The sequence below is a fragment of the Carcharhinus amblyrhynchos genome, chromosome 15, assembly GCF_965287045.1.
Source record: "Carcharhinus amblyrhynchos chromosome 15, sCarAmb.v2.hapA, whole genome shotgun sequence".
Taxonomy (NCBI): Eukaryota; Metazoa; Chordata; class Chondrichthyes; order Carcharhiniformes; family Carcharhinidae; genus Carcharhinus; species Carcharhinus amblyrhynchos.
Genome location: NC_137338.1, coordinates 55807416 through 55832017, shown reverse-complemented (window position 1 = coordinate 55832017; position 24602 = coordinate 55807416). Strand labels below are relative to the sequence as shown.

The 24602-nt window shown below is 41.6% G+C and overlaps 1 protein-coding gene across 3 annotated transcripts in view; it reads left to right on the top strand.

Annotated features, from left to right (window-relative positions):
• Nucleotides 1-1183: 1183 nt before the first annotated feature.
• The window catches only part of klhl15 (kelch-like family member 15), a 38327-nt gene continuing 14908 nt past the window's right edge, over nt 1184-24602 (top strand). For 2 of the 3 annotated variants that reach the window (XR_013888682.1, XM_080203971.1), the window contains exons 1-3: nt 1184-1391; nt 11948-12063; nt 20063-20774. Coding sequence is in view for 2 of the 3 variants with exons in the window: in XM_080203971.1 (XP_080060097.1) it covers nt 1386-1391; nt 11948-12063; nt 20063-20774 (834 nt within the window). In the remaining variant the exon portion in view is untranslated. Of the gene's footprint in view, nt 1392-11708; nt 11832-11947; nt 12064-20062; nt 20775-24602 lie in introns of all 3 variants that reach the window. The other variant, XM_080203972.1, reaches the window with a different exon arrangement.

Here is a 24602-nt window from a genome sequence, read left to right as displayed (position 1 = left end):
ATATCTGAGCTCCTCTAATTCTGGCCTTCAGGGCATCCTCAAGTTGCTTCACCATTGTTACCTAGGCCGCAAGCTCTGGGATACTGTCTCCCTATCTTTCTGCCTCTATTTCATTTACCCATTTAACACCTCACCCTTTGTTGAAATTTTGCTTATTTGGTAGTGGGGTTTGGTGAGGGCCTGGGGAATCACTAACTGTCAGCCTATCTGCTCAACTTTTCAAATACTGGGGGAAGCAATGCTGCTCTTGCCCACCTCAATGCTCCAAAAACCCAGAGTTAAATCTTTTGTTATTCCATTCTTAAAGCTACAAAGTAAATGCTCACAGGGCACAGGGCACGCCTAAATCCATCTCCTTGCTTGCTGCAAATACCAAATTCAAATTGAACCCAATTCATGGCCCTCACAAGAGAGACGTACAAGATTCAACCTGACAAGAAAAGACATTGCACCCCATCTTAATAAGAACATAAGAAATGTGTTCTTATGGACTTGACTTGATCTTAACCAAAAGAGCGTTTCCTGTTAAATCGAAAGCTGGGCTGACGATAGTGTCTGAGCCCCCTTGAGTCCGCACAGCCCGAACAAGAACACGTCCATCAAATCCCAAGCCCCACCCCCTTCACCGGATCTCCAATCCCCGCCCCCTTCGCGCTAACCTCCAAACCCCGCCCCCTTCACCTGATCTCCAAATCCCGTCCCTTCACTTGATTTCCAGACCCCACCCCCTCCGCCCTGATCTGCAAACCCCGCTTCTTTATCCCGTCGTTCAGGCCCCGCCCATTTTGCCCTGATCTCCAAACCCCACCCCTTCGCCAAAGCCTTAGACCCCGCCCCCTCCGCCCTGATCTCCAAACACCGCTCCTTCACCGTGAGCTCCAAACCGCTTTGAATTCCAGACCCCGCCCCTTCGCTCTGATCTCTCGACCCCGCTTTTTCACCATGAGTTCTAAATCCCGCTCCCTTCGCTCTGGATCCCAGACCCCGCCCACTTCGTCCTGAGATCCAAATCCCGCCCCTTTTGCCTGTTATCCGACGGTTGCTGTGAATTCCAGGCCCCGCCCTCAGACGGTTGCTGTGAACTCCAGGCCCCGCCCTCCCACAGACCGCGTGGGAAGACGGTTACCCGGAAGTGCTCGCTGTTGTTTTGGTCGGCTTGCGGGAAGTGACGCGAGGCGCCATTGGCAGTGCACCCGGTGGAAGAGAAGATGGCGGCGGTAGGCTGGAGCTGACACTCAGATTCGGGGGTGGGGGGAAACGGCGCCAACGTTGTTGGCGGTTAAGCGCCGAGGGAGGCCGAGCGTGGAGAAGAGACAGCGCCGGCTCCCCCCAGGAGCTGCTTCTAAAGAGAAGGATAAATTGTGGATGCGGAGCGGCAGCTACTGATGTTGGTGAGTGTGAGGCGTGCAGCACCCGGGAAATCTGCTAGGCACAACGACTGCCCTTACTGCAGATAGGCTAACGGGCGTTAGCTTTCAGATCAAACATTTCCCATCATTTGGTCTGTCTTGTAGTAGGCAGCTGCCTGGACTGTGCGACCCAGAGTGAGAAACACCTGTTTATTTTCTAATTTTAGTAGAAATTCTAAAGAGCAAATTGAGGGTCAAACTTGGGGACTAGAGTTTGTTCTTAAAAAAAATACTTTTTCACCCTGACTCTCGCCATTTGTGGATTACTTAATTTGTTGTATGTATTTTTAAATGAGACTTAGTGAGGTTAGCTTTTCAGGTCTATTTTTAAACATTAGATTTTCGTACATGGCTGAACTTCATTAAACCCACTCATTTCCCTTAGATAACCGGGATTCAAATGGAATGTAATGCACTCAAATGTGTTGAAGCAAATTTTGTTTTAGAAGCGCAGAATTATTTTAGGTGAATAAATGCAGAACTTTAATTTTTGATGTTTTACTTGTGATCGCGTAAGAAAGTGCTTTGCAGGGCAACCTGGCACTGTAATCACCGTACCATTTTAAAATTTTGTATTCTTCAAATCTCATTTTTGAATTTCAGATTGCAAGAATCACGCTGGCAAGTTGTTAAGGAAGATATTTGGTATTAACTTTTGAGATTACAATATTGTATAAATGATATTGAGGGCCATGCTTAGTGCAGTTTTCTTTTGTTCACTCATGGGGTGTGGATGTCTTTGGCAAGAGTGGTATTTGTTGCCCATCCTGGATTAAAATCCATAGAATCCTTAGTGCTAAAGGGGGCCATTTGGCCCATCGAATCTCTGAAAAAGCATCTTACTTCGGCCCCCAGTGCCCTAGTTCCATAACCCCATGCATTTACCATGGCTATCTACAAATGAAAAACGCATGCAGACATAAGGGGAATGTGCAAATTTCACACGGTCACCTAAGGGTGGAATTGAACCTGCACTCTGAGGCAGCAGTGTTAACCACTGTGCCACCATGCTGACTTTTAAGAAGTTGGTGATGAGCTTTGGCCTTGGCAAGACCACACCTGGAGTATTGCTTGCAGTTTGGCCTCCTTACCTAAAAAATGAATGATATACTTGCCTTAGGTGGAGTGCAGGAGATATTTAGTAGCAGATACAGGGATTGGCAGGACTGTTCTATGAGGAGAGAGCGGTTTGACTGGGCCTGTATTCACTGGAATTTATAATGATGAGAGGATATCGGATTGAAACATAGAAAACTCTAACAGGGCTGGACAGATTAGCTACAAGGAGGATGTTTTTATTGAGGGCTAGTTAATGTAATCTCACTATTTAAAAAGAGTAGAGAGAAAACAGGGAATTATAGACCAGTCAGCCTGACTTTGGTAATGAGGAAAATTCTAGAGTCTAATATCAAAGATTCTATAATAGAGCACTTGGAAAACAGTGGCAGGATCGGATAGTGTCAGTATGGATTTATGAATGGAAGTCATGCTTGAGATATCTACTGGAATATTTTGAGTATGTAACTTTATTTATTACTGTCATAATGAGCTTACATTAACACTGCATTGTGTGAAAATCCCCATATCCTATTAAACACTGCAGTGAAAAAGCAATCTGTTTCTTTGATGAACCAAAGGTTCAAAACAGTAATTTATGTTATTGAGATTCTGCAATGTGTAATTGATAGGTTTCAGAAATGATTGAATGCAGAAACACATAAAAGGAAGTTTTTGTTAAACAGAACAGATACAACATGCTAATTCGGAGAAAGAGAAATCAATTTTACAAAGACAATATGATGGATTGCATTAACAGATAGAATACAAATCAAAAAACGTGTTTTGTTACTACATAAAGCTAATCAGATCCTATCTGGAAAATTGTCTGCAGTTTTAGTCACCTATGTTTATATTTATGTATTAGTGTCACAAATAGGCTTATATTAACACTGCAATGAAGTTACTGTGGAAATGCCCTAGTCACCACACTTTGGTGCTTGTTTGGGTAAATTTTATCATGGCCAATGCACCTAACCAGCACGTCTTTCGGACCGTGGGAGGAAACTGGAGCACCCAGAGGAAAACCACGCAGAGATGAGAAGAACATGCAGACTCTGCACGCAGTAACCCAAGCTGGGAATCGAACCCGGGTCCCTGACGCTGAGAGGCAGCAGTGTTAACAACTCTGCCACTGGCTGCCTCAGTGGACAAAAACAAAGACGAGGAATGAATGGGTCTTTTTCCAAATGATAGGCAGTGACTCGCAGGGTACCACAGGAATCAGTGCTAGGACCCCACATATTTACAATTATATTAATTTAGAGAGAGGACTAAATGTAATATCTCCAGACTTGCAGATGACACAAAGTTGGGTGAGCTTTGTCTACAGAGATGCTTCAGTGTGATTTGGACGGGATGAGTGAGTCGGCAAATGCAAATAATGTGAGATTATCTACTTTGGTAGCAAAAATAGGACAATAAATTATTATTTGAATGACTATAAATTGAGAGAGGGGAATGTGCAGCAAGACCTGCATGTCCTCGTACACCAGTCTCGCTGAAGGTAAGCATGCAGGTGGTAAAGGTGGCAAATGGTATGTTGCCTTCATAGGATTTGATACAGGAGCAGGGATGTCTTGTTGCGATTATACAAGACCTTGGCGAGGCCACACCTGGAATATTGTGTGCAGTTTTCGTTTTCTTATCTGAGGAAGGATGTTCTTTGTATAGAGGGACTGCAACGAAGTTTACCAGGCTGATTCCTGGGATGGCAGGACTGACGTATGAGAAGAGATTGAGTCACTTAGCATTATATTTGCTGGAGTTCAGAAGAATGAGGCCAATAAAATGTTAACAGGACTAGACAAGGTATACGCAGGAAGGATGTTTCTGATGGTGGAAGAGTCTAGAACCAAGGGTCATAGTCTTAAGAATACAGGGTAAACCTTTTAGGACTTTAATGAAGAAAAATTTCTTCACCAAAAGTTGTAAGCTTGTGGAATTCACTGCCACGGAAATCAGTTGATGCCAAAGCATTTTTAAGAAGGAGTTAGGTGTAGTTCTTGGGGCAAATGGGATCAAAAGATATGGGGGCAAGGTAGGATCAGGTTGGATGATCAGCCATGATATTGAATGGGGGAGCAAGCTCAAATGGTCTCACCTGTTTTTATTTTCTATGTTTCCCTGATTGGGAAATCTGGATGTGGAGATGCCGGCGTTGGGGTAAAATGGAAAGAAATCCCACAACACCAGTTTAAAGTCCAAACAGGTTTATTTGTAGCAAAAGCTGCAAGCTTTCGGGACAGCCTGTCCCTTCGTCAGGTGGCTGGGAGTTCTGGTCGTAAAAAGGACACAGACACAAACTCAATTTACATGCATAATGATTGGAATGTGAGTCTTTACAGCTAATCAATTCTTCAAGGTACAGACAATGTGAGTGGAAAGAGCTTTAAGCACAAGTTAAAGGGATGTGTATTGTTTCCAGACAGGAAAGTTAGTGAGATTTTGCAAGTCCAGGCAAGTTGTGGGGGTTACAGATAGTGTGACGTGAACCCAGGATCCCGTTGAGGCGTCTCGTGTTTGTCTGGGGAATTTTGAAGCAGGTGGCACCATCTCAGGATACATGGTGGACCATTTAGGAATGAGATGAGTAACAATATCTTTGTGCACATTGTTGCGAACCTATGGAATTCTCTACCACAGAAGGCTGTGGCGGTCAAGTCTCTCGGCCTTTTGGCTAAGATCAAGTGTAGCATCGACATGCTGTGCTTGGTTGAAGTCATTAGTTACGTTTCAGCTTCATTTGAAGCAATTGTTAACAGCGGCATCTCGGCCTTTTGGCTAAGATGCAAATGATCTCATTTGCAGAAGAAGCGATGCCTACTCTGATCAGCTTGGATCATGTAGATCAAGCCCAAGACAGGAGGTGAGAGCCCTGTCTTGTCAGCTTGGATTGGGAATGTCTCAACTTGAGACTCTGAATTGGTCTTGATTTGATCGAATTGGAATAAAAACCAAAAAAAAGAAAGAGATGGATACTTTTAAAAAAATTTTAATGGCATCAAGGACTATGAGGCAAAGGCAAGAAAATCATTGAGATCAGCCATGTTTATATTGAATGGCAGAGCAGACTTGAATGGCCTACTCCTCCTCATAGTTGGTGTTTCTTGTCACTTATCAGCCCAAGCCTGGATGTTGTTTAGATCTTGCTGCAAATGGGCATGGACTACTTCACTATCTGAGGAGTTGCAAATAATGCAGAACATTGTGCAATCATCAGCAAAAAATTTACCTGATTCTCACTGAGTATAATTTTTTATTTGATTTATTATTGTCACATATATTAGCATACAGTGAAAAGTATGTTTTCTTGCGTGCTATACAGACAAAACATACCGTTTGTAGAGAAGGAACGAGAGTGCAGAATGTAGTGTTACAGTCATAGTTAGGATGTAGAGAATGATCAACTTGATGTAAGGTAAGTCCATTCAAAAGTCTGACAGCAGCAAGGAAGAAGCTGTTCTTGAGTCGGTTGGTACGTGACCTCTGACTTTTGTATCTTTTTCCCGAAGGAAGAAGGTGGAAGAGAGGAATCCTAAGTGTATGAGGTCCTTAATTACGCTGGCTGTTCTGCTGAGGCAGCAGAAAGTGTAGACAGAGTCAGTGGATGGGAGATTGGTCTGCTTGATGAATTGGGCTACATTCAAGACCTTTTTTAGTTTCTTGTGGTTTTTATGAGGTTGATGTTACGTTGATTTCATTGCTGCTTTTATGTCAAGGGTTGACATTCTTGATTCACCTCTTAAATTCTGCTCTTTTGTTGGTCTTAGATCAAGGCAGCAATGAGATCATTAACCAAGTTGCCCTAGGGAAAACCCAAACTGTGCATTGATGGGCAAGTTATTGCTGATAAAATGCTGCGTGATAGCACTATCAGGAGACCTATCATCACTTTACTGTTGATTAAGGAAACCCAGTAAATGGTTTGATTGGGCTTGTCCTTTTTTTTGGCAGGACATACCTGGACAATTTTCCATATTGTCACATAGATGTTAGTACTGTAGCTGTACTTAGGCAGTTTGGCTAGGGGTGTGGCCAGTTCTGGAGCACACATTTTCATAACTTCAGCTGGTGTGTTGGCAGGGCTCATTGCCTTTTGATATCCATACCTTTTCTTACTATTTAGTCAAAATAGGCAAGCTGTGCTTGCGCTTAATATAAAAAAGGATAGCAAGAGTTTTTATAAATATATAAAAAGGAAGAGGCTGGCTAGGGTGAACGTTGGTCCCTTAGAGGATGAGAAGGGGGACTTAGTGGTAGGAGATGGGGATATGGCTGAGGTCCTGAATAACTTTTTTGTTTCTGTCTTCACGGAGGAGGACGTGAATAATTTGCCGGGTGTTAGAGATGGAAAGGTGGTAGGACTGGAGGGTCTTAATGACATTACTGTTACTAGAGAGGAGGTGCTCGACAGACTGGAGGGACTGATTGTGGACAAGTCGCCAGGACCGGATGGAATGCATCCGAGGGTTCTGAAAGAAATGGCGGAGGTGATAGTGGATGCCTTGGTGGTTATTTTCCAGACGTCGCTGGATTCCAGGGAAGTGCCAGAAGATTGGAAAACGGCTAATGTTACGCCGTTGTTTAAGAAGGGTGGCAGGCAAAAGGCAGGGAATTATAGGCCGGTTAGTTTAACGTCTGTTGTAGGTAAAATGTTAGAATCCGTCATCAAGGAGGAAATAGCGAGGCATCTTGAGAGGAATTGCTTGATAGAGCAGACGCAGCACGGTTTCGTTAAAGGGAAGTCGTGTCTGACAAAATTACTGGAGTTCTATGAGGATGTGTCTAGGGCGGTGGATAGAGGAGAGCCGGTGGATGTGGTCTTTCTGGATTTTCAGAAGGCGTTTGACAAGGTACCTCACAGGAGGTTATTGCAGAAGGTTAGGGGACAGGGAGTTGGGGATAGGGTGTTAGCGTGGATAGAGGATTGGTTGTCAAATAGGAGGCAGAGAGTGGGGGTCAATGGGTGCTATTCGGATTGGCGGATGGTGACTAGTGGAGTGCCTCGGGTCGGTGCTGGGGCCTCAGCTATTTACCATTTATATAGATGATCTGGAGGAGGGAACCGAGAGTATGGTGTCGAAATTTGCTGATGACACCAAGATTGGAGGAACAGCAAATTGTGCGGAGGGTGTGGAGAGTCTGCAGAAGGATCTAGATAGGCTGGGCGAATGGGCCAGGAACTGGCAAATGGAATTTAATGTTGGCAAGTGCGAGGTGGTCCACTTTGGTAGGAATAATGGTAGGAAGGATTATCACTTACGTGGCGAAAAACTGCAGCAGGCAACGGTGCAGAGGGACCTTGGGGTCTTTGTGCATGAGTCGCAAAAACCCAGCTTGCAGGTGCAGCAGGTGATCAGGAAGGCGAATGGGATGCTGGCCTTCATAGCGAGGGGGATTGAATATAAAAGTAGGGAGGTCTTGCAGCTGTATAGGACATTGGTGAGGCCGCAGCTGGAGTACTGTGTGCAGTTTTGGGCGCCGTACTTACGCAAGGATATTTTGGCCTTGGAGGGAGTGCAGAGGAGGTTTACTAGGCTGATGCCGGAGTTGAGGAGATTGAGCTATGAGGAGAGGCTGATTAAACTAGGCTTGTACTCATTAGAGTTTAGAAGAATGAGGGGAGATCTCATTGAGACATATAAGATGATGAATGGGATGGATAGGATAGAGGTGGAGAGACTCTTCCCACTCAGAAAGGATAATAGGACTAGGGGGCACAGCCTCAAGATAAAGGGGGGGCGGTTTAGAATGGAGTTGAGGAGGAACTTCTTCACTCAAAGGGTGGTGAATCTCTGGAATTCTCTGCCTGTTGAAGTGGTGGAGGCTGCCTCGCTAAATATTTTTAAGACGCGGGTTGATGGGTTTTTGATAAGAGAGGGGATTAAGGGTTATGGGGAGAGGGTGGGAATGTGGAACTGAGCCACGACAGATCAGCCATGATCTTATTGAATGGCGGGGCAGGCTCGAAGGGCTAGATGGCCTACTCCTGCTCCTATTTCTTATGTTCTTAGTCAAGATAGTCTGATGCTGGGACCTCGGGAGGAGGTTGAGATGGATCATCCATTTGGTAATTCTGGCTAAAGATGATTGCACATATTTCTGCCTTGTCTTTTGTACTGATGCATTAGTCTCCCCCATTGCTGAGGATGTATACCAATCTGCCATCACCTTTGTTGGGTCTGTACTACCGCCAGAGCATAACGGGGATAGTGACATTAGCTATAACGTATGATTCTGTGAGTATGACGATGTCAGGCCTATGGGACAACTCTCCCAGTTTTGGCACAAGATGTGGTTACTGCAGAGGACTTTGGAGGATTGATTGGCAGTGTGTGCCTTTCTCATTTCCCATGCCTAGTTAGATGCTGGGTGGTCTGTCCGATTTTATTGTTGTTTGACTTTTTTGTAATAATTTGAAACATCTGAGTTGCTTGACTACTTCAGAGGGCAATTAAGTGTCAACCCACTGTTATGCCCCTGGAATAAGAACATAAGAAATAGGAGCAGGAGTAGGCCATCTAGCCCTTCGAGCCTGCCCCGCCATTCAATAAGATCATGGCTGATCTGTCGTGGCTCAGTTCCACTTTCCCGCCCTCTCCCCATAACCCTTAATCCCCTCTCTTATCAAGAACCCATCAACCCGCTTCTTAAAAATATTTAGCGAGGCAGCCTCCACCACTTCAACGGGCAGAGAATTCCAGAGATTCACCACCCTTTGAGTGAAGAAGTTCCTCCTCAACTCCGTTCTAAACCGCCTCCCCTTTATCTTGAGGCTGTGCCCCCTAGTCCTACTGTCTTTTTTGAGCGGGAAGAGTCTCTCCACCTCTACCCTATCCATCCCATTCATCATCTTATACGTCTCAATGAGATCTCCCCTCATTCTTCTAAACTCTAACGAGTACAAGCCTAGTTTATTCAGCCTCTCCTCATAGCTCAATCCCCTCAACTCCGGTATCAGCCTAGTAAACCTCCTCTGCACTCCCTCCAGGGCCAAAATATCCTTGCGCAGGTGCGGCGCCCAAAACTGCACACAGTACTCCAGCTGCGGCCTCACCAATGCCCTATACAGCTGCAGCAAGACCTCCCTACTTTTATATTCAATCCCCCTCGCTATGAAGGCCAGCATCCCATTCGCCTTCCTGACCACCTGCTGCACCTGCAAGCTGGGTTTTTGCGATTCATGCACAAGGACCCCGAGGTCCCTCTGCACCGTCGCCTGCTGCAGTTTTTCGCCACGTAAGTAATAGTCCTTCCTACCATTCTTCCTACCAAAGTGGACCACCTCACACTTGCCAACATTAAATTCCAAAGGACGTCAGATTTCATTCCTTCCAGAACATGAGTGAATTAGATGGGATTGTTGTACTAACCTATGGTTTCATGGTCACCATTAACAAGACTAGCTTTTTATTCTAGGTCTAATCTAAATTCTCCAGCTGCTGTGGTTGGATTTGAACTCCTGTTTCTGGGGCCTCATGTCCAGGCCTTTGGTTTATTAACCCAGTAACATTACCACAATGCTACCATTCCCTTAATAGTATTCCTATTACTATCACAAACTGATAGCCTGATTTAACATTCTGATATACGATTTCTTGACGAGGATTTTAACAACCATTTTAAAATGTCCAACCTGAAACAGGGCAAAAAACTGGGTATGAACTATAAACAGAAAATAATTGAATTGGCAGAGCTTTGGGTCATATGGCCCAAGTGCTATAGTGTAGGCATACCTGCATCAGAGTATCAAAGTATATCAATTAATTATAATTCCTTAAAAGACGTGACATTTCAGCGTTAATCCTTGGGTGCTTAGTGGTTTGTTTCTTAGTTTTAGCTTGGCAAATTTAAAATAGTTCATAGAAGCCTAAAATTTGCATTTTCTGATAGTTTAGCGGGTAAATACACCTGTCATTAATGTTCAGTTGCATTGGGGTAACAGCTCTTAATCGGGGAAATATGTGGCCATTTTTGCTGAATAAATTCAATGCTGTCAAGTGGGCCAAAATATCCTTGCGCAGGTGCGGCGCCCAAAACTGCACACAGTACTCCAGCTGCGGCCTCACCAATGCCCTATACAGCTGCAGCAAGACCTCCCTACTTTTATATTCAATCCCCCTTGCTATGAAGGCCAGCATCCCATTTGCCTTCCTGACCACCTGCTGCACCTGCAAGCTGGGTTTTTGCGACTCATGCACAAGGACCCCGAGGTCCCTCTGCACCGTCGCCTGCTGCAGTTTTTCGCCACGTAAGTAATAGTCCTTCCTACCATTCTTCCTACCAAAGTGGACCATCTCACACTTGCCAACATTAAATTCCATTTGCCATTTCCTGGCCCATTCGCCCAGCCTATCTAGATCCTTCTGCAGACTCTCCACACCCTCTGCACAATTTGCCTTTCCCCCAATCTTGGTGTCATCAGCAAATTTCGACACCCTGCACTCGGCTCCCTCCTCCAGATCATCTATATAAATGGTAAATAGCTGAGGCCCCAGCACCGACCCCTGGGGCACCCCACTAGTCACCAACCGCCAATCCGAATAGCACCCATTGACCCCCACTCTCTGCCTCCTATTTGACAACCAATCCTCTATCCACGCTAACACCCTACCCCCAACTCCATGTCCCCTGACCTTCTGCAATAACCTCTTGTGAGGGAGGGAGTGCAGAGGAGGTTTACTAGGCTGATACCGGAGTTGAGGGGATTGAGCTATGAGGAGAGGCTGAATAAACTAGGCTTGTACTCGTTAGAGTTTAGAAGAATGAGGGGAGATCTCATTGAGACGTATAAGATGATGAATGGGATGGATAGGATAGAGGTGGAGAGACTCTTCCCGCTCAAAAAAGACAGTAGGACTAGGGGGCACAGCCTCAAGATAAAGGGGAGGCGGTTTAGAACGGAGTTGAGGAGGAACTTCTTCACTCAAAGGGTGGTGAATCTCTGGAATTCTCTGCCCGTTGAAGTGGTGGAGGCTGCCTCGCTAAATATTTTTAAGAAGCGGGTTGATGGGTTCTTGATAAGAGAGGGGATTAAGGGTTATGGGGAGAGGGCGGGAAAGTGGAACTGAGCCACAACAGATCAGCCATGATCTTATTGAATGGCGGGGCAGGCTCGAAGGGCTAGATGGCCTACTCCTGCTCCTATTTCTTATGTTCTTATGACCCCCCGACTTGGATAGTACATGTTTGGATGATGGTAAAGTGTAGGATTGAGCTTGAATGTGATTCCCTCCACAGTTAATCAACTTGCCACAAAGTTTCAACTCAAGATACGAAAAGTAGCTGCTTGGACAAAATAAGATGGCTGCAGTAAGCCAGGACACCAAGAAAGGGGAACCAATTTGAGAAAACGGGAAAACTGTAAATATGTCCTTTTAGGCGTTATCTCTGTCATAAAAACATTAGGGGTTAGCCATTTGAATTGAATTAGGAAACAATATGCAAACTTATTATCATTTTTTTTCTCTTCTATACAGACTAGTGTGGAGCCTCCTTTGGGCAGGAGCACAGGACGGTTGGGTCTGCGGACATCCTCACGGGTTTCATCAATGTTACTCCACGCTCATTCAACAGAAGGTGCACTTGCAGCAGGGTGAGACGACTGTCAGATATTTCCTCTTTTGATAAGATTGGTGTGCTATTTCCAGTCATACAATCTCTCTTACAAGCAGCCTGGCCACGTATTCATGATGCCTACTTGGCTCCTCACCTCTGGGCTGTGTCGAGTGGGCACCTTTGGAGCCATGCCCACGGCTGTGAGGTAGTTGCAGTGTTGCCTTGCTATTGAGCTTTCTATGATTAAACATTTCAGACAGTCAAAAGTCAAACAAATTAACAAATCTTTGTCAACATGCATGCAAATAATACAGTTAAATGCATTCGTGTATAAACGTGGGAGGTATATGTAATCATTATTAACAGTGCACCACTCCCTGCCGTTTTAGGATATCTGTGCGACCTGAAGCCACAGAGGTTTTGAAAAACCTTTTTTGTTTCTTATGGTAATTACTCTCCTTAGGCAACCTGGCGGAAATGAGACCTTTTTGTATAGGGAAATCTGGTCACAGTCCTGTTTCTTGCTTAGTATGCCACCAAATTATCTGGTGGGTATCTAAGTCGTTTTTTTAAAAGAAAATTTGCATTGTGGTAGAATACGACTTGTGCATGCTGTTCTTTCACAAATTTTTACAAAAGGCTTGGTAGAACAAAAATAGAATTCACTAGATCATGAAAAAGAGCATGAGTGAGATGAAGGTGGTTTAAAAAAAGGGTGTGTGTGATATAATACAGGCAAGAACTGAGCTGAAGCTAGGAAGTTCAGAGGGCAAGTCAAATAAATAATGAGAAGTAGAGAGACTATGAGAAGAGACTGGCAGCAAGCCAGAAAGGGAATCCAAAAATTTTCTCTAAGCATATAAAAAGAAGGGTTTGCAGCCAATTAGAGACACTAAAGGAAATTTATACATCAGAGGACTTGCTTGAGATGCTAACCAAGTAATTTGTATCTGCTTTCACCCAGGAAGAAGATGCAAGCAACGCAATAATGAAATGGAGGTACTTGAGGTTTTGGGTGGAATAAAAATTGGTGAAGAGGAGATGTTAGAAAGGCTGGCGGTTCTCAGTTCATAAGTTATCTGGACTGAACTGGGGAACTACAAAATGCTTGGTCTGGATCAGCCTAGCAACCGTAGGTCAATCAGTTTAACCTCAGTAGTGGGAAAGAGTGTAGAAATGACGATCTAAGACAAAATTAAGTCACTTGCCCAAGTGTGAATTAATTAAAGTCAGCAGGAGTTTGTTAAAAGCAAATCATGTTTAACTAACTTGCTTGAATTCTTTGAGGTAATAGAGGGAGTTGTCACATAATAGTGCCACATAATAGGCTTGTTCGCAAAGACAGAGTGACAGGAAGCAGCATAGCAGTTTTTTGTTTTGGTCGAAGGAAGATATTTAGTGTGTTGCCCAAGGGATAGTTATTTGGACCATTGCTTTTCTTAATCTAGATTTGTGTATGCAGGACATAGTTTCAAAATTTGCAGTGACACAAAACTTGAAAGTATTGTGTACTGAGGAAGAAAGTGATAGACTTCTGAAGTGGAATGGGTGGATACATGGCAGATGAAATTTAATGCCAAGAAGTGTGATGTGATATTTTTGCTTGAAGGACAAGGAGAGGCAGTATGAAATAAAGGATACAATTATTAAAAAGGGTGCGGAGTAGAGTCTCCTGGGGGATTATATGTGCCCAAATTATTGAATGTGGCATGGCAGGTTTAGAAAGTGTAAGGTATAATGAATCAAGGGCTTTATAAATCGAGTACAAAAGCAAGGAGGTTATGGCAAGTTATGTTAAACACTGGGACAGCCTCACCTGGAGTATTGTGTCCAATTCTGGGTACCACGCTTTTGGAAGAATGCAAAGGCATTAGGAAGGTTGCAAAAAAAAAATACAAGAATGATTCCAGAGTGAAGGATGCCTGTTACCGGGAAATACTGACAGATCTGGAGCTGTTCTTTTTTTGAGAAGATAAGGTTAAGAGGAAGCTCAAAATCACGAGTAGAGTATATAGGGGAAAACTGTACCCACTGGCAGAAAGATTGAGATTCAGAGGACACTGATCTAAGGTTAATACCAAAATAAGCAAAGATGAGGTGAGGATAAACATTTTTGCACAGCATGTATTTAGGACTCGGAATGTACTGTCTGCAAGTGTAGTGGAGAAAATTCAATCGTGACTTTCATGAGAAAATTGGATAATTATCTGAGCAGAAATCCTTTGCAGGTCAACAGGGAAATGGCAGGGAAGGGGTGAAACTAGCTGATTTGCTATTGCATAGAGTGGCATGGACACACATGACCTCCAGTGCCGTAACCATATGCTTAGATGAAGAAATGTGAAGACATTTTTCTACCTATAGGTTATTCCACATCATGCCTTTTTTTCCCAGATTGGAACAGCATGACAATCATATTTCATAACTGTTAGCAAAATAGTAAGAAGTACCCATTTGAGGGAGAGTCACTGGCTTACCCCAATCCCTCTAATCTGTTTTGAACATGGTTTCTTATGAAAACTTGTGCAGAATCACAAGAGAACTGAAGTTTTCGGCTTGTTTCTTCATATAATCATAGAATAGTATACCACGGAAGGAGGCCATTTGAGGGCTGTTTTTGAAGAGTATTTCAGTTAATGTCTCTCCTCCACTCATACCCCACAACCCTCCTTTCCTGTTTCACTTTATTAACCTGCCAAATTCCTTTCAAAAGCTACTGTTGAATTTGTTTCCAAATTCAAACAAATTCTTGCATAAAGTGTTTCTCATGTCACCTCCAAAGAACGAAGAACAACACAGCGCAGGAAACAGGCCCTTTGGCCCAATGAGCCTGCGCTGCCATTTTAACATTGAGTCACCCCTCCACCCATGACTCTTGTCTACGCTTATGACATTCCACATTGAGGGAAGACTAATTTAGGGACAATTTGTTATGCCAATCAGCCTAACAGCACATCTTTGGGGTGTGGGAGGGAACCGGAGCACCCAGAGAAAACCCAGGCAATTAAATCTGTGCCCTCTGATTATCACCCCTTCAGCCGTTGGGAATTGTTCTCTATTTATCCTATCCAACCTGTTCATGATTATAAATACATCTATCAAATATTCTCTTCAAGCTTTTGTATTCTACTGAGAACAATTTCAGTTTCTCCAGTCTATCTATATAATCGATCCCTTATCCCTGGTACTGTTTTAGTGAATCACTTCTGCACCCTATTGAACGTCCTTCTAAGTTATGGCTTTGAAATACCATTAATAGAATAAGCTAAGTAAAAGTATATATGAAAAAAACATTATTAGAATGTTCAGTAAAAAGTAACATTTTAGTGATATTTAACAAATTGTGGTAGGCTACTATTAAATAGCAAAAAAGCTGCTTTGCTTCTATGGAAGGGGCAATGGAAAACAATGAATTTGTCCTCAGTGCTTTAAATTAACAGTTGGTCATCCTCAGTTATGAGACAGTTGAGTGAAACTGAGAAGCATGCCCACATAAAAGGAAAGCTGATGTCTAAATTGCTGTTCACGTTCATGCAGTTCTTGCTAGTTAATGACTAATTAACAGCCACATTGAAGGTCAGAGTTGAGGCTTGCTTTTACCCCCTCTGTCAATAGGTGTGAGCAGATTATTTTTCAATTAGCAAAATGATTGTCTTCATGGAAAAACAGGTAGAATTCCAGCTGCAGAATGCTGCTCAGTGGTTCATATGGGAAATGTGTTTGTTGATGGGGTTTGGCTGAGATAACCACTGTGGGATTATATCCCATTGACAGTCATAAGATTCCAAACTTGGCAAGCATGCAAGTCCCAGCAGTAAAGCGGACTGGCTGGGAAATTGAAGCTAGCGCCTCCTGATTATGATTGGCTTTCAGCAACAGAACAGTGGGAGTTTAGGTTAGAAACATGGTGGGTTTAATAGTGGAAGCCTCAAAATTGCAGCAGGTGGCAGCACTGTACATGTGTGCATTAGACAAATAATGTTTATATGTAGAACTGTTAAGATGAATAAAGGAACAAATGCAGCAGCTGAATGTAGTTAAGGAAACAAATGCTATTTCCAAGAAAAGCACAAATTTTGACTTAATTTTAACTGCCATAAACTGTAGCACACAGAAATGAACAGTATAAATGAAGTAATGTCCTGCCCTATACTAAAGCCCAGCATGAGCAGCAGTCTCTCAATTGGTGTTCTTCCAGAGAGCCAGCCTGGGTCAAATGGCCTTCTTTCGTGCTGAAACAGTTCTCTGATTTTGCAACTTTACAGTACAGGAATATGCTTGAATGGGCAAAGAGCCATAGACCTATGCTCGAACAAGAGTTTCTGCCTATTTGTACTAGGAAGAAAAATTATCATGCCTGATTGTACTTTCCAGAATTGTTGTGAGCCTTATTAATAGGCTTTATTCAGTGTTTGACAACAGGTGCTGTCTCATATAAAAGGAGTTGCTCCACTTTTTTGCTAGTTAATTACTATTCGTTTGTATTTAAAATGTGTGAATTATCAAAGATTTATGCAACAAATCTGTTTGTGTTTCATATAACGCTGTTGTTTTAGAATCACTAAAATTTCAAAACAAAATGAGGCTGTTTGGCCATCATGTGTGTGCCATAACTAGATTTTACATTTAGAACTTATTGTAATCTAAGTTCCACATCCTTTCTCTGCCGTCTTCTTGAAACCTGTATCTACTGCCAGATGTTTTGTTCCTCTGATTCTAATTTTCAATGCATTTCCCTATCCTTTTTCCCCACATTAATAACAGTGTGCTGAACAGCTTCAGTCTAAATTGTGAGGCTCTCCCTGAAACATTGCCACCTCTTTCCCCACATTCTTAAATAAAGTCAAGACCCATCACTTTGGCTGTGGTTTTATTCACCCTCCCAAACTTGTTTTCCAGATCAGTAACAGATTTCCTTGTGCCTTGGGATGTGCCTTTCATAAAAGGTGCTATCTAGATACAAGTTGTTAGAAAATGGATGTTGAAATTGAGCTGCATTGTGTTTTGTTACTCTGAAAGAGTGAAAGCACAGCCCGACCAGGTGAATTCCAACTTTGATAAAAGCAAAAGTTTATTTTCTTCTTCAAAAAGTGCCCTGCTTAACAGTGAGAGACCTACTTGCATCTTGTAGTATCAGAACGCAGATGTACACCCCTTTTTAGATAACAAAAGCAAGAAAGATCAAATTTTATAGAAAATGAATAGATGGAAGTTGAAGTCAACTCATTTGTCTTATTTTGCTAGCTAAATGTACAGTGGCTTAGCTAGGATTTCAACTGTTGAATAATTTAAAGTTGCAGCAGATTTGCTATTGTTTTATGTTTCTGGTGAGGCAGTATCTTTTTACGTGTCATGGTTTAGGATCAGTGACTTTTTTCTGACAGTCCTGCTACTAAGCCAATTCAAGTTTAAAATTGGCACGTAATGAAATGCAACTTGAAAGGTAATATTTTTGGCATTTAATGATTTACTGATTTAGAGTTGGAGCAGGGATGGCTGAAATGTGTATATTTTTTCCCAATTACAGAAGCATCTTAATTTATCTACCTGAAATAGTAAATTAAATCTTAATTTGCAGCTTCTATGAAGGGATCAAAAAGAAACTTGAGAAATAATTGACTGAATATGTTAACACATGCAAGATGCATAAAACATGCATTGTCCTTGAATCCGGTCACAATGCCAAGAAGCAACTCAGTTGGATGGGTGCAGAAATTGTATGGTTGCTGGCTTCTAATGAAACCTGTCCTAAATATTCATAAATTGGGTCAAGTTTATGCTTGAGAAACTTTATTTCAAGTTCATTAACCTGGACATGCTGTCAGCTTTCGCACAAATGATGACACACAGCTTGACCTCAGCGTCATCTCTCTTGACTCCTTCACTGTCTCTAAATTATTATACTGCCTATCCACTCTTCAGTGCTGTGGACAGAAATTTCTTCCAACTAAATATGGGAAGGTCAAAGCCATTGTCTTCAGTCCTCACCACAAACTGTATTCTCCAGCAAGCAGATCTATTCCTCTTTTTGGCAACTGTTTGAGGCGCAACTATGCTGTTTGCTATCTAGATGTCATATTTGGCATTATCCGTGTCATCATTTCCATCTCCGTGTCATTGACCAATTCTACCCCAACCTCAATTCATTTGTTGCTGAAACTCATCTATGCGGTAGTTACCTCTTGACTGTGACAATGCATTTCTGACCAGCCTTCCACCTGTTATCCTCTGTAAATTCCAGGTCCTAATTGCATCAAGTGGGTTTAAAGAGCTGCCCAAGAGTGTGTGTTTGACGTGAAGTGTGGCAGCACAGGAGGAGGGAAAGATCAAGTCCTATTGGACAGAGGGTTGGGACAGACAGCAACAGAAGATATGCTTTTGGAATGATGGAAACACTTTGCTTCTCCTGATCTCACAAGCAATGTTTTTAAAGTACTAGAATCCTGGTATCATGTCTCCAACCTCCCTTTAGCTTCAGGTTTCCTGAGTACTAGGTGACTTTGCCAGCAGGCAAAAAATTCAAATGGTTCTACCTTCTCCACCTATGCCATAATCTGGTAGATTTGATTATCAGCTCATTATATTATTTGTCTGATTTTCATCGTTCTCATGCCGCTAGTTTGATTGGCATAAAATGAGGTAGGCTGTATAACAGGGTGATTGAGTCTGCCAAGTTAACGCCTGGTGTTGAAGATGGAAAGCTATTACAATTGTGTACAAAGCACTTTTCTTTGGGAAAAGAAACTTGCTGTTTTGTAAAATAACACTGAATAAGAAACCCACACAGACATGAAGAGAAAATGCAAACTCCTCACAGACTGACCCAAGCTGGGAATCAAACCTGGGTCAGTGATTAGCACTGCTGTCTCAAGCGCCAGGAACAGAGGTTCAATTCCTGGCTTGGGTCACTGTCTTGTGTAGTTTGCACATTCTCATGTCTGGATTTCTTCTGGGTGCTTCAGTTTCCTCCCATAGTCCAAAGATGTGCAGGTTAGGTGGATTGGCCATGCTAAATTGCCCCTTAGTGTCAGGGGTATTAGCTAGGATAATCGCATGGGGTTATGGGGATAGGGCCTGAGTTGTATTGTGGTGGTGGCAGACTTGATGGGCTGAATGGCCTCCTTTTGCACTGTAAGATTCTGTTCTAAGAAAGGTCTGTTTGAATTTAAATTTCGCAATTATGTATTTGCATATCAGTTGAATGCTGAATATTTGAGAACATCAGAATTAGCCAGAAAGCTTTGGTTTAAAGGTTGAAACCTGTTAATTTTTTTTTAGTCACGTTGTGGTGATGTTCTTTTTAAAATACATTTTTAAAAATGTGATATATATTTATTATGTTGTATTTAATATTTAAAAATGGATGAAATGAAAAGCTGAAACAGGATGTTAATTGTGTGTTAATCATTTTGTTCTGCTGGGTTAGGCAAAGCCAAGATGGAATTGGAAGTAAGTGATTTCATTGAATTCTAAATATCCTTCAAAACTCAGTTAGTTGTTTCAGGCTATCACTGAAAAATTTAGATTAGAAATAAACACTGATAGCATTAGTAATCATCATAAAAAGATACTGATCGTGAACACAGGCTAATAGTATTTGTATCAAGAATGAGCAGTATAAATGCAAACTGATGATGGTGAACAAAACTTTGGATTGAATGTTCTTGAACTTTAGAAAAATAAATCAAACTTTCCGCTTTGAATTGAGCAAGTGCAGTGACTGAGGGCGGATGTGAATATCAATGCCATTGTAACTAATTTATTTAGTCTGATCTAATTAGTTAGCCTGATCTAAATCCTTGACAACTGTATATAAAAGTACTTGTTAGTTTTACTTTGTTAACCTAGTATAAATGTTAAATTTCTAAAATATAGCTACAAGCATGAGCATTGTGTTATGTCAGAGGTTATAGTATTTGTTGTCAAGAGAAGGGAGCAGCAACTGGGGTGAGCACTAGTGGCTACTAACTCTATCGGATTTTTTAAAGATTAAATGTATGAATCCATATTAAGATTGATCCTTTTGATTGTTTCAGGGTATTAATGGCAGGAAACGTGGATGTGTACAACTCTTCTGTTCATGACTCCTGTGTTTCTTCAGGGTTTAAAACCCTGTATGAAGAGGGATTGCTGTTTGATGTCACACTTGTAATTGAGGACCATCAGTTCCAAGCTCACAAGGCACTACTGGCTACGCAAAGTGACTACTTTCGAATAATGTTCACAGCTGACATGAGGGAGCGGGACCAGAACAAGATTCACCTTAAAGGACTGACTCCAACAGGTTTTAGTCATGTGCTTCAGTTTATGTATTATGGCTCCATTGAACTGAACATGAGCACTGTCCATGAGATCCTGCAGGCAGCCATGTATGTCCAGTTGACTGAAGTGGTGAAATTCTGCTGTTCTTTCCTGTTGTCAAAAATCTGCTTGGATAACTGTGCAGAAATCATGCGGCTCTTGGATGATTTCAGTGTTAATATAGACGGTATCCAAGAACAGCTGGACAAGTTCCTTCTTGAGAATTTCGTGCCACTCATGTCCCGAGCTGACTTTCTGTCCTACTTGAGTGTTGAAAAGCTTTTGTCATGTTTGGAGAATGATCAGCTGAGCCGATTCCCAGAGATTGAGCTTTTTGAGGCTGCGCAGGCCTGGCTGCGACATGACAGAAGCCGTTGGAGGCACACAGATACCATTGTTCAGAATGTCAGGTTTTGTCTGATGAATACGACAAACGTTTTGGAAAAGGTTAGTATGTTTGAAAGCAGTAACCAAGAATCATTTAGCTAGACCATTGTGTGCTGTGGGGAAAATATCAGAGTCCATTTACTCTTTGCTTTAGCTTGCTGATCTGTCATTGTTAGCAATTACTCTGCTTTTTTTTTGCTTCTTTCTTCACTTTCTAGCCATTGCTTTATGCAGTTGCAGATTATGCAGGCTTCTTGTATCACGGAGTGACTTAACGACATTTATGAAAAATAAGATTACAATAACTTTTTGCATGTCATATTGTACTGTGATGTAAAAGTTTTTTGATTTTAAAAGAAACAAAAATATAGATAAAATGCTTTGATATCAAATTGATTTCTTGTTGATACATTTGGGGAAGAAGAGAGATTTCGGAATGTTACTGTAATGCAAGCAGTTATATTAAGCTTTGTAGTAAAAGCTCTAAAGCTCGACTTTAAAATTTCCTCTCAGTGCTTCCCATCTCTGATGCATTGTTGATTGAGGATGGCAGCACAAAGACCTTGGATTTTTGAGAAGCAGATTCTAGGGAGCTTTTTAGTCACTGGTGGTCTTAAACTCTATTTTACGTGGAACTGGGAGTGAACTAGAGTGGTCCTGAATCTAACTGCAAGTATAAAACAATAAGACGGAAGGGCAAGTAATCATGGGTTAAGGGTCAGCATCAGATCACATAGTTGACATTCTCAACAAAATATCTCTATACAATTGGCTATCCAACTGGCTTTGGTTGGTTATCTGGTTGACCGGTGTTATTTACAACTTTGGTGAAATCAACTGATCTTTTTTTAAACTTCACAGAAGAAACTTGCTTTCCAGCAATCATTTTATGGTTTTGTTTTATTTTTCTGCCGTTTGCTCGTGGTCCTGCCATTTCTTTTTTATAGTGCAACTATAGAGAGGGGTCCAAGTGTGTTTGTGTTCAAAATCTTGCATTGACATGTTGGGAACTTTTGTGTGCAGCAGGAGACTGTTAAGTTACTTTGTTGGATCTGTAAACATCCTAGCAAACTCTGCAGAAGCTGTTAAATTTGTGTATGTCATAGTCACCATGAATTCAGAGGAATCAAATAAACAAAGCTCAGGAGATTTGAATTCAGGCGGGTCTTGGTTGGGCTTATTCCCTATAAAGGACAATTATGTACCCTTTTGTACTTGTGTGTGTGCAGATTTAAATACACCTATTTTAGCAAGAAATGTCCTGATCTGTCTCCAATGTTTGTGTGGAATGATTGCAATACAATTGGTTATAACTTCTGTAAGTATGATAATTCTTGTAGTTAAGAAATACAGTGGAGCACACTTAAGATCAATTATTTTTCTCTCCCAAGCTGTGCACTTCTTGCAACCAAGTGGATTGATGTGAGAGTTGCTGTGTGGGTATCTATTAGGAGACCAGAGGAATGGTCTGCTGAGTGTGAATTTTAATTTTCTCCTTCCTTTTAATTGTTAGCAGCGTGATTGTAATGAAGTGGAAGCTTGAGCCTGTGCTCTTTCCTCTTCCCTTTACTTACTCATCTTTCTCCAACATCTTGAGCTCTGCACCACAAATAGCTAATGGTCAGTTCATAGGAGATCCAATTTCCTTCAAAGTTTTGTAAGCCACAAGCAGAACCATTTTGATTTTCAAATTTAAATACCACCTATCAACCTTTTTAAACCAACATTATCAGCAATGATCACTTTTAGAGTCTGTAGCTCAAAGAATATAACTCGCTAATTCAATGAACTACACACACTTTTGTGTCCATACATCCAGTGTTGATTAATATTCAAGCTGACTTTGCTGTTCTAATATGACATGAATGGTGCAGTTTAATAACAGCCTGCAGCTGACATACCCCATCAACCTTGGGTTTCTAGCCATCAGTGATCACTAGATGCCTGTAGTCAAATACAGTACATTATTCACAGTGAGCTAGTGATTCCTGTCTGCTTGAAGTAGATTCTGCCCTATTATACTTCAGTCAACCAATACTGATGGTGAACGATGGGATTGAGACTGAAATGTTTTCAGGCAGGCGAGAATTGAGCTTAAGATGGTTCCACTGTTATCAATCAAAGGCACATGTTACAGATACTGTTATTCAAAGTTGTGATTTGGTGAGGTGGGAATAAAGGAAGCAGAGTAAATATACCACTTTTAGTGTCTGTAATTACCATTCATCTTGTATGTGAAAATGTACACACTTGTGTTGTTGATTTAATTACAGAAACTTTCTTGAGCAAAATAGATGTGTTTATTGTTTTTGTTTGGTGTTTCATTTGGTGGTGGGAGGGAGGGAAGGGACAAGACACACACTTTTACTCTAATACAGCTCACCTTTTGCAGTAACACACCAGTCGTGTGGCGTGGACTGATACTCCCAGCACACATCAAAGTGTGGAGAGCATTTGTACTGGGGATACCAACCTAGCCTGTAAGTCTTTGTGCGTTTATTTGTACATAACGAGTGTAACTAAAACACAAACTTTAAGAATGATTGGAACACTGTGCCAATTTGCGCAGACTGTGTAATAAATAAGATTGGCCATAATCCAAGGAAGAAAGACATGATAGTTTTCATATTTTAAATTAATTTGGAACTTTCCTCATAATTACAGAGGATCTTATTACTGTTTGATTTCTGTATCTCCTCCCTGCCTCCTGAATTAACCAGTTGATCAACCATAACAAAACATGGAGTATGAGAGGTTTTTCCACGTGAGGCTGACAAGGTAACTCAAAGTAATATCACAGTCAATTGTACTTGAATTTTTCAAAATCTGACCAGTCTTACTTTGAGAAGAGGAAAATTATTAAATGGTGCGTTTTAATTTTGCTTGTGCTGAAAAGCACCAGGACTTTGTTTTCTTTTCCCACAAAAATGATGTAATTTTGTGTATTGAAGTTAAATTATTGCTAGGATAAAACAACTGTAGCATGAGGCTAGCTATATTAATCCAGAGTTTTCACACATTCAAAATTCCACCTTGATGTGTATACTATGATGCATTCAGATGCAACAAAATGATACCAAGGACTATCTGACTTTCAGGCACTCATTCTGCATTCTGTCCGATCCATCCACGCTAAGAAAAAGGATTCTTTGCTGCTTTATCATCCAGTATTAAATGGGCAGTATTATCTCTTTACCAACTTCCTTCCATTTCAAATGCTTGTTTTGCTAAGTAATTATTATGGCCTGCTCATAATTGAGGTTGCGTAAGTAGCAAGCTCTTCCTATTAAAACAGTTGTGATGTTGTTTAAGTAACGAGTAGGTTGGATACCATACTACAGCTTTAGAATTACAATACCTTCTCCTGCATCACTGCCTCCCTTAATTCCCCACAACTGCTGTCCTCCAAAGAAAAGTGAATTGCTTCAGGTGATTCATGAACATAATCCTTGTTAAACTTGTTTTTTTTCTTCTCAGGTTAAATGTTTTGTTGGACTTTGGGACTTGTGCACTTAATTGGCTAACTTCTAAAACCAGACATGCTAGGAATTGCTTGGTGTTGAAATAAATATTTTTAAAGGATTAATTCAAATGTATTTTTACAAATTGAATGCTTGGCACAGTAACCCTTACATCCCAGATTTGCAACTATTTTGAGTTTTAATAGTTATTCTTTCATTTTTTTGGCAAGCACTAAGCTTTACTCTTGAGATATTAGTACATCATCCACATGTGACTCATCCTTAGGGGGTTGCCATGCAGGTGTTGTGGAAAACTTTTCAGTGAGCTATTCATTAAAAGTTGCAAGCTTCTAAGATATCCGCAATATTTTTAAGTTTTTACAAGTGAGAGTTTGTTACCCCCAGCACTTTTCTTCAGAGGAAGAGT